The following is an 11,230-nucleotide window of genomic DNA, read 5'->3' as shown; positions in this document are numbered from 1 at the left end:
TAATTTTGTGAAATTTTTCTATTTAAAAATAAAGTATTAAAACATCATTTTTTCTTCAAGCGATTGAAAAATTCGGTCCATACCATACTCCATAGATATTTATGGACCTATTCGAAAAGCACTTGTAAAATTAAAATCTCATTTTGTAGGTATACGCCTCAGTTATATATTTGGCATTGGTTCTTTTTCTACTACAACCGAAAACGAAGATCCTTTTTATGCATACTTATTCCGAAGCAGGAAGTTAAAACTAGCACTTAATCCCAAACCTCCCTGCATATTCCCAATACGTCCCTTTGGAATCCGTCCTCACAGGGTTCAAGAGATTGAAAGAATATTTCGTTGTTCGGGGGAACAAATCGAGACTGCTTCCGATTACGAAAAATATCCTGAAAATAAAAAAGTTTCGTAATTAGAAGAATTTCATAATTTATTAGAAGAGTTGGTATTGCACAGAGAGATTATAATACACCAAGGTCTTAGATAATCTAAAAAAAAACCGGCCAAGTGCAAGTATAAGGGTTCCTGAGTTTTCCGGCTGCAACTATGTAGCTACTTGTAACCTACGCGTTGTCCTTTCTTTTACACGTGTCTTGTAAAGTTATGAGTGCACTTGAGTTGTAAATATGAATGGTTTCAAGTGAATTGTTTACCTATAGCTACATTCATCATCATCATCATCATGATCAACCAATCGCCGGTAATGGTACAATTACACCTAACGAGTACAGTGGCGAGTCAGTGTCCTCGGCCGAGTACTCGGTTGGTATAAACACTTTAACGAGTGCAATTTCGCCACAATTTCTCAGCCACAGCACTGTCTCAGCCGAGTGACATTTTACTGTCTCGCTTCACTACTCGGTAGGTGTAATCGTACCATTACGAGTCCTCGGCGCAATTTCGAAATATGTATAAACGGCCACCACAGCACTGTCTCGGCCGAATGACATTTTACTGTCTCGCTTCACTACTCGGTAGGTGTAATCAGCCCATAACCCAGAGCACGAGTCTCCTCTCAGCTACACTACAACATATTATTTTAATTCTAAACTGTAACTTAGAAAAACTTAACTTTAATTTAAGTAATTTAAAGTTCTGCTTAAAAATGCAAGGTTATACTTACAATTGACATTTCGTCCCGATCAAAGTGCCCGGGGTGCAGGTGTCTCGCTTGGCAAATCGCCACAAATATCAAAAGGATGATCACTAAAAGTTTCATGATTTATGTACTTGGCTAACTTGTGTGTACTGGTTGGTATAAATAGCTGTATAGATAACGTCTTCCTATCGATAGTACAATTTGTTTACTGATAAGGATCGTTCGCGGTTTTTAAATATATGATGGTACGTACTGCGTATACCTTTATCACCAGCTGCGTGGCCCACGTCACGTGTAGTTTGTTTACTTGAGTCCTGGGGCCAAACAGTCTCTTTGTATCACGCAGAGAGCTGTTATATTACTAGAGCTACAATATTCCGCAAATACATGGATACACTGACTGTACAAATTCACTTATATGTTCTTTAGGGTCCCTAATCGAAAGGTGCCAACGGGACCCTACTACTGACCTTCCGTTGTCCGTCTGTCTATCCCTCCGTTCGTCAATCCGTCTGTCAGCGGGCTGTATCTCGTGAACCGTAACAGTAGAGATTTGAAATTTTCATTGAGTGCTATTATTATTGAAGATTTCAAAATGGCCACCATGCAAATTTAAAAAAACCGGCCAAGCGCGAGTCAGACTCGCGTACCGAGGGTTTATTAATTTTGTTTGAAAGTTGAAACTTATACTTATACTATATTTGTTCGTGAACACATTTTTTTTTTGTGATGTAACCACAAATTCACGGTTTTCGGATTTATGCCCTTAAGTGTGCCATAAGACCTACCTACCTGCCAAATTCTTCAATCATGCTATGTCAACGGGAAGTACCCCATAGGTTTCTGGACAGACATGACAGAGAGACAAACAGATAGACAGACAGACAGGCAGGCTGACAGACAGACAGACAGACTGATGACGGACAGAGAGACAGATAGACAACAACAAAGTGATCTAATTAATAAGGGTTCCTTTTTTGGCTTTTGAGGTACGGAATCCTAAAAAGACCACGTACTATGTATTTGTAAGCGCAGTATAGGACGACCTCCAGCCCGCTGGACCGATGACCTAAAGAAGGTGGTGGGAAGCGGGTGGATGAGGAAGGCGGAGGACCGTACCTATGTGGTAGCGCGCTTTTGCACAGTTCTCTGTCCAGCAGTGGACGCATACAGACTGATGGATTGGATTGGAAAGTTCTATTGTGTAGCTGTACCTATAGTACGCGACAGGTCGAGATGGCAACCGGGGAGGGAACGCCCCACACACTGGCACAGTCCCCGCGCTAGCCCGGTGCGGGCGAGCGCGGGTGACGTGCGGGTGTGCGGGGCGTTCCCCCGCCTCATACCACGATTGACATCTCGACCTGTCGCGGACTATACCTACGGGCGGTTGCTGCAAATTTTTGAAGTATCATGTACCTACTAGGCTTCTCATTCTGAGAGGAGACTCGTTCTCAGTAGTGGACCGGTGATGGGCTGATGTCTGATGATAATGTACTCCATAATATTATGGTCTCAACTCATCAACTCAACGGTATCACATCCCGTTGCGTCATATTGTATGACGCAAGAAGTATTCCCATGAACAGTTTGCACTGTACAGTGTACGTGTAGATAGGTGTATGTATCTATATTATCACCATCATCATCATCATCATCATGAGCGACCCATCGCCAGCTCACTACAGAGCACGGGTCTCCTCTCAATATGAGAAGAGTTTGGCCATAGTCTACCACGCTGCCGCTGGCCAATTGCGGATTGGCAGACTTCACATACTTTTGAGAACTTTATGGGGAACTCTCAGGTATGCAGGTTTCCTCGCTATGTTTTTCTTCACCGTTAAAGCTAGTGACAATTAATTTCTCCGCGCGCACATTTCTCCGAAAAGTTAGAGTTGCATGCCCGGAATCGAACCTCCGCCCTCCCGAACAGGAGCCGGATGTCCTAAACACTAGGCTATCACGGCGGCTTATATCTATAAAGTTGTGTGTAAATAGTTCGTACCTATAGTACGCGACAGGTCAAGATAGCAAACGAGGTTTGAGGCGGGGGGACGGCCCGCTCACCCGCACGTCACCTACGCTTGCCCGCAGTTTAATAAAAATCTTTTATTTGACTTTTGAAGTGAATTTATCATGATAAATTCTTATTTCAATTCAATACCTTTAATCACCATAGTATTGCCATAATGACTCATTGTATACAGTAGTGCGACGTTGCGTTATACACTGCAAATTTGCTCCCATAATTTGTCCAGGAGGGCATTCGTCTTTATCTGAAAATTTGCAACATTACGTCTTTATGTACCTATATCAATGGAGGTGATCGCATTTAATGCGATGAAACTATGACCAGTAAAGAATTTCCGTTGTATTACATCTGATAATTATTTAACATAATATATTAAATAATATACTATTTTGATTGCTCAGATTTTGATTAGATTTTTGTCTAAAAATTAATTAATTAGTCAAATTACTCATTATTTTGTACGAATGCGTCAGGTATTTATGAGCCTGAAAAGTGCCGATATCGGAGTCAGAAGTCGGTTATGAATAATATTTGATATGAAACATTACACTAGCTAAAATATGACACGCATAGTACATAGAACTTTTGTTTATGAAAATATTTTCGGTTTCTTTATAAAAAATTGTAATAAATAAAAAAACCATTAACAAATATGTTTATATATTTATTGCCACGTGGTGTTAAAAAGAAATACAAATTACACATTTAATGTTTTTCGGCTACTTTATCATCACCAATATCAACATGGTCGTGAACCTTATTATTTTCCAATAAATTTCTATATGCATGGTCGTATGGAACCGGAGCTAAATTCTGATTTTTCATGTATCCATACGTAATTTTCGGTGTGCAGCCTAGAAGAATTGGTAAAGCACAATCACTTGATCCATATGGAAAAGCGGCATATGAATATGGAACTTTTGCAGACTGTAGGACCGCATCGCGCGGCAAAGGAATAGACATCGTTGGTAAAATATTCTTCATAATAGAGTCATATTCGAGCTGTTTCAATAAATCGTCGTCATCATGAAGCTTCCTTTGACGCCGAATCTGACTTGGGTACCATTCCTGTTCGATTGGCCATGACTTTCCATAAAGTCTTGCATACACTGGCGCTAGAGTCTTCACTGGAGGAATATTAGAATATGGTACGGATGCATAAAAGCTTGGGTTCGTGTAAGGGTACCAAACATCATTGTAATTTAAACCCCTTCCCCTGCGCGAATCATTTACCGGGTCGACTTGATACATATTTTTATAAGCATTATAGGTACTATACGGATAGTAATGGCCTTTATTGAGAGTTGCACGGAGATAGGGGTCCGGGTTAGGTACTTGATGATTCAGTGAAGTAAATTCCGATGAAAGTTGATTTTCTGAAGTTGGATTCTCCACAAAGTTCTCACTTACTGGACATGCTTCCGAGGAATCTTGTACTGAACCCTGGTCTCCTCTTTCGTCACTGGTTACTGTATCATCGGTGGGAACTGCCTCTATTATTGCAGTTCCAGGCTTTCCGATGTGTTGATTTTGACTGGCTAAGGAACTATGCAGTGGAACTAATAATATGCAAAGAAATAAAACGGAGTAGTGCGCCATGGCTAGTAGTTTGACTATAACTACTTAATTGTTCATCAAAACTTCGTTTTAGTCACTAAGTAGGTATTACCTATGATCAAATTTCGCATTCATACAATATTATTTTTCCGTCTCGTATTACACGTAATACTTAGCACAAAAAATAAATAAAGTCCATTTTATCATAAATTATAAAATTATATCAGAGAATGCTAAAGCTATCGGTTCTTTGACCTATGTTCCCAGTTCCTTACGTATGAATCTGCAGTTTTCAGTTACAATGGTAATTAATTAATCGAAGACCAAACCGTTTCTTTCACGTCACAAACCCTATACCAGAGAAATCCTTGAACAAAAGTATAGTAGATTTCTGCTTTTGACGTTTTCTAAATTTAAAAAGTTGAGAAAATACCACTGGAAAATACCAACTGGAAGTTGATATTTTATTTGCATTTAATTTAATTTATTTTAGTTTTAAATTAATGTTGTTTTATTTTATTTTTAATTTACATTTAAGTTTTTTTAATATCTATCCCTTTTTAAATCTAAAATAATAAGATTGAAAAAAAAACTGGAAGTTTACACTTTGCTTTATTAAGACTTTTGTGATGTATAGTACATATCTTAATTACATAAAGAATATTACTTTGCTAAATTGTCGTTCTGAATAACAGATCTATTAATATTAATATCGTTATTGTGTTTTATCGAAAATCAATTCAGGTTTGTGAACAAAAGGTAAAGACGTCTTCTGGATCCTGAGCGTTGGTAATTCGTCAGTGTCCTTAGCATCTCGCTTCATATAATACATGAGGTCATCGCCGGATCTATAAGCTGGTGTCAGTGTGCCAGGATGAGGCTGCGCTTTGGCCAAAGTTCCAGAAACAACGTTAGGAGAACAGCTCAACATCAACGGAATGCCACAGCCTCCTGAGTTTGCATTAGGGAATAAACCAACTGCTCCGGTACTACCACTAGTTACAGGTAAGCCTGAACCATACCTAGCCATGGCATGATGGTGGTGATTCCAGTGAATATCGTTATGTTCCATAGTAGGTTTCCCAATAGAGTCTCTCATACTCATGTGCATGCTTGGCTGCATTGAACTATCCATATCCGATGCCATCGCATGTTTCATAATATGTAGATGCTCATGCATTCTTGGCCCAACTTGAGACAAATCATGAACATTAGCTAAATGATTAGCGAATCTATTTTGTGGCATTTCATGTAAATGTCCATTATGAAATTCGGGTGTAGTTTTGAGATGGTCATTTTGTTGCTTCTCTTGGGCCAATCGCATTAAGAGCTGGCTAAGATCAAATGAGTTATGATCATTAGATGCTTGGTCTTGCACATTCTGGCGTTGATCCGATTTCATGGTTTCGTGAAATTCTGTGACAGTTTTAGCTACTTGTAATGGGGTTTGCTGCTTCTCGTGAGCCCAATGGGTTGATACAGGATCTTGTTCAAGATTCTCACTCAAGTGATGTTCTGAGTTGTGATTTTGACTTACACGCATGCTCGGGTGCAAATCATGAAAATGTTGCCCATTATTAATCTCGCCCATTTTAGTAGGCACTGTGAGGTCTTCTGATAGCGATGTTGGTGATTCCTGAACTCTTTGATGATTTTCATTTGCCCAACGCATTAAAAAGTCATGAAGTTTTTGATCTTCAGTCATCCTCATATCAGTGATTGGATATTCATTTAGTTTGTGCATTTCATTCGATTTGTGTTCCTGTGTATTTTCATCTTCGTAGAGTCTCATAAGATTGTCATTAAAATTTTGCTGCCCATTATGAAATCCTGTTTCTCTAATCGGTGTAGGTTCAGTGTGTTTTGTATTAGCTTGTATAGGTGTCGGTTCTCCATCACTCATGCGCTCATGAACTTCTTGATTATTGTTTGTAGATTTCATTTCTACATCTTTGTGATGTTCATTAACTTCAGTTACTGATTTCAGTTTCGGTGACTGATCTATTGGGTGTTCATCAGTAAGTGACATTTTGGCCACAATTGAGTCTCCTTTATGAGTAGATTTTTCCAACTCATTGTCGACACTATGTTTCATCTCCACTTGACTTTGCTGTGTACTAACATGACTGGCTTCCATTGGCATATCATGTTCATTGTGTTTTGTTGTTTGGTCAAAATGAGCCGATTTCACTAAGTTTTGCATGTCATCAACAGATTTATCTTTCGTTAACGGAGGCACATCTTCAATCTCCACGAAAGCATTTTTCTCCGTTTTCAACTTTGTGTCATGTGTATGACTTTCTAAAGTTTCTACATTTTCCTTTTCTAAGTTAGTATTACTTGTAGCCTTTGATCGATGGTTATGAATATTGTCAACAAGTTCTTGGGGATTTTCAGATTTGACACCTTCTGTTTTTAAAGATCCATCAGACATTAGCGTAATTTCCGAATTTTTCATTGCTGGCACGTGTTCATCTGTTTTTTCTATATTTACTGTCTTAGTTTCATGATCACCCAAAGGTTCTTCAGCAATTTTTTCACTCCTTAAACTATCACTATGAAGTTTAACTTTCAATTCCTTTTGCTCTGTTGGAGCCGTAAACATATCAAGATTAGAATTTTCTCTTTCCTTGATTAATGCATCTGATTTATCTAATAGTAATTCCTCTTTGTTTAAACTGGCAGGAACGGATTTATGTTGTGAGTCAAGATTAGATTCCATATGTTCACTTTCTCTTGTTTTTGATGATTCGTCCATTTGTGTAGATTGTAAGTTTGTTTGCTCAGAGTCAGTTTTGAAGGCATCTTCTATATTTCTGGCAATTTCAAAATTTTTCTGAATATTATCGATCGCTTCTTTCCATTGCGCTAGTCTTTCTTCGTCAGATGACTTTGATTGAAAATCTTCAGTTTTAGGAGAAGTTTCTTGTAAATTCAATGCATCAAGATGTCCAAAACTTCGATGAACATGTTCTAACGCCTTTCTCGCCGCTTCGATGTGTTGATGTACTGCCATATCGTCTTCCACCTCTTTGTCCTCTGTCTTTGCCAGTTTTGCTGAATTATGTTCCATTTTATGAAAACCACGTTGCAGGTTTTCGACTGCTTCCTTTGCTGTTTTGATACTGTTTTCTATTTCTTTCTCTGTTATGTCTTCATTTAAACGTTCCGATACAAAGCAATCTCCTTTACTTTTTGGTGAACCAGGTTCGTCGTCACATAATTTCACCTTAACTTGCTCCCTGCAGTTTTCATGGGGATCAGCATGTGCCATTTCTTCATCGGAATCGCGATAGAGGTGATAACCGATTTTCTTTTTGACAATTATTGGTTTTTTAAAGCCAAGGCTTCTCCCTTCCATTGGAGTTATCTTGGGTCCTGATTTAGAGGTAGACTGGGTATGTATATCTTCGGTTCCAGCTTCGGTTGACCATCCTTCAGCATGGTGATCATGAAGCGGTGATTTTCTTTCTCGTTGTATAGTGGCAGGAAGATGCTCAAGTGCAAGCTCTTGTTCTTGAAGAGTTTCGTGATGGTTCGTCGGTACAGCCGTAGCTATAGTCGCCAAAGCGCAAAGAAGTATAATTGTCTTCATTGCGCAGCTGTGATGGATATGATGTTGAGACACAATCTTCGGAGCATTTATACAAAAATATAATGTACCCCTACGCAGGTCGATATAAAACGAAACGTGATATCGCTCACAAACAGGCAATGCTGAGGTGACGTTTTCCGCATATCGGAAACAAATTCTAAACCACAGCGTTCTTGAAGAGATCACGAAAATTATCAAGAATTCATGTTTTATAGCTAGATATCTATTTTAATCGAAAAACTTGCCTTTTCCCATGGTTTTCCTCAAATGATTTCTATTTAAATGTACTCATATTAATTAAGATACCTATCTATTAAGTACTATAAACAAATAATACCTAAGGATATACTATTTTGTATAATTACTTTATTTAGTAGGTAATAGATGATACCCGCGACTTTGTACGCCTGAATTAGGTTTGGTGAATTCCGGGTGAACTCTATAATTTTCCGGGATAAAAAGGTAGTCTATATCCGTCTCCAGGATGCAAGCTACAACTATATCAAGTACCTATGCTCGAAACTTTGTCCATGTGTATTTAGGGTTAGTAAAAATCCCGTTTTCCGGGACCAAAAGTGCGGACTATGTCCTTCCCCGAGATGCAAACTCTCCCTGTACCTATCAAATTTCGTCTAAATCGGTTAAACAGATGGACCGTTAAAAGCTAGACATACAGACAGGCGGACACTTCGCTTCGTATTTATAATATACTAGACACCCGGCTTCGAACGGGTAGCTTTATTACATATTTCGCAGGGATCAATATTTAAAACAAAAAAAAACTAGCCAAGGGCGAGTTAGGCTCGCGCAACGAGGTTCTGTACTACAGTCGTATTTTTTCGACATTTTGCATGATAATTCAAAAACTATGATGCATAAAAATAAATAAAAATCTGTTTTAGAATGTACAGGTGAAGACCTTTCATATGATACCCCACTTGACATAATTATCTAACTTCGAAAATTGAAAATGCTAATTATTAGTTCATGACCACAATTTTTTTTTTTGTGGTATGTAACCACAAATTCACGGTTTTCAGATTTTTCCCCGAATGTCTGCTATAATAACTACCTACCTGCCAAATTTCATGATTCTAGATCAACGGGTAGTACCTACCCTGTAGGTTTCTTGACAGACCGACAGACTGACATACAGACAACAAAGTGATCCTATAAGGGTTCCGTTTTTCCTTTTCAGTTACGGAACCCTAAAAATGTATATATCTGTCACTCAGGAATACTGTAGCTAACTACTGGTGAAAGAATTTTCAAAATCGGTTCAATAGCTCCAGAGATTACCTCTACAAACAAACTTACAAACTTTACCTCTTTATAATATTAGTATAGATAGACGTACGTATAATATAATAGATGTACTTATATGGTGTGCAGGTATATTTTACTTTTACAGTAAAAGTAAAAATAAATTGCTTTACTTTACAATTAATATGTGTTGGTCTGCGTAAAAGAGTTGTACGCTCGCGATACCTACCGTGATATTCGTGGGTTCGAATTTTAGAAATGACACTGCAGAAAGACGAAACTGCAAGTCTATAAACTAACCCCTGAATATTGATTGCATCTTAACAGAAGTTTTAGGTTTTTTATATCATCAAAATCATCATGATCATCGCCGGCTCACTACTGAGCACGGTTCTCCTCTCAGAGTGAGAAGGGTTTTGGCCATAGTCTACCACGCCGGCCATGTGCGGATTGGTAGACTTCACAAACTATAATGGCCTTAAACATTACGGAGAACTCTCAGGCATCCACACGATGTTTTCCTTCACCGTTAAAGCAAGTGATATTTAATTACTTAAAACGCACATAACTCCGAAAAGTTAAAGGTGCGTGTCCGGGATCGAACCCCCGACCTCCGATTAGAAGGCGGACGTCCTAACCACTAGGATATCACGCTTTTTTATATACCCATACATAACTTGTCCAATATATCTCCCCATACATTACCTACTTAGAAGTTCTGATAAATAGACAGATAAACAGACAGATACCGCTTCGATCGGTGATTTCTGTTTCATTTATTTTTAACTAGTGAGCCGGCCCGGCTTCGCACGGGTAGGTTATCAATTACCATTTTCGTAGGGATCTCAGGGATTTAATTAAAAACTAGCTTATGCCCGCGACTTCGTCCGCGTGGACTACACAAATTTCGAACCCCCATTTTACCCCCTTAGGGGTTGAATTTTCAAAAATCCTTTCTTAGCGGATGTTGACGTCATAATAGCTATCTGCATGCCCAGCCCGATCCGTCCAATAGCAAGCAAAGAGCTATGCGTTGATAGATCAGTCAGTCAGTCACCTTTACGTTTTATATATTTAGATAAAATATAACCTATGTGACTTATGTCACTATAATGTAGCTTTCTACTGGTGAAATAATTTTCAAAATCGGTTCAGTAGTTCCAGAGATGACTTCCTACAAACAAACTTACAAACTTTACTTCTTTATAATATTAGTATAGAAGAAAACGTAAAAAAGCCTTTCTAGGTATCAAACTCATGTCTTTCTAGGTAGGTATCGCATATCTTGTCAACGACATCACTAAAATATGACGACGCCACTATGGGGTGTTTTAATAACAATTATTATTAGGGTTCCGTACCTTAAAAGGCAAAAAGGAACCCTTATAGGACCACTTCGCTGTCTGTCCGTCTATCGTGTCTGTCACAAAAACCTGTAGGGTACTTTCCCGTTGACCTAAAAGGCAGGTTGGTAGGTCTTATAGCACAAGTAAAGGAAAAATTCGAAAATCAAGAATTTGTGGTTACACCACACAAAAAAATTAAATTGGGGTCATGAACTAATATAACTAGTGTTTTCCATTTTCAAAGTAAGATATCAAGTGGGGTATCATATGAAAGGGCTTCACTTGTGCATTCTAAAACAGATTTTTATATATTTTTATGCATCGTAGTTTTTGATTAT

The 11,230-nt window shown here is 38.4% G+C and overlaps 1 protein-coding gene and 2 long non-coding RNA genes across 3 annotated transcripts in view; all 3 read right to left on the bottom strand.

Annotated features, from left to right (window-relative positions):
- LOC138404751 (uncharacterized) overlaps positions 1-11,230 on the bottom strand; it is a 622,276-nt gene that overhangs the window by 6,735 nt on the left and 604,311 nt on the right. The window lies entirely within an intron of this gene.
- LOC138404745 (uncharacterized) lies at positions 4-1,372 on the bottom strand. Its single transcript, XR_011238548.1, has 2 exons — positions 1,124-1,372; positions 4-389 (listed from the first exon to the last, which is right to left on the bottom strand). It is a non-coding gene; the product is annotated as an uncharacterized lncRNA (long non-coding RNA).
- Positions 5,282-8,319, bottom strand: LOC117996217 (uncharacterized). The gene has a single exon (XM_034984248.2). It carries the CDS (start codon positions 8,281-8,283, stop codon positions 5,404-5,406), a length of 2,880 nt encoding a protein of 959 aa, XP_034840139.1. The 5' UTR covers positions 8,284-8,319; the 3' UTR covers positions 5,282-5,403.

This window comes from Maniola hyperantus, chromosome 3 (assembly GCF_902806685.2).
Source record: "Maniola hyperantus chromosome 3, iAphHyp1.2, whole genome shotgun sequence".
Classification (NCBI taxonomy): domain Eukaryota; kingdom Metazoa; phylum Arthropoda; class Insecta; order Lepidoptera; family Nymphalidae; genus Maniola; species Maniola hyperantus.
Note: the sequence above shows the minus strand (reverse complement) of the source record. Positions and strands in the feature narration are given on the sequence as shown.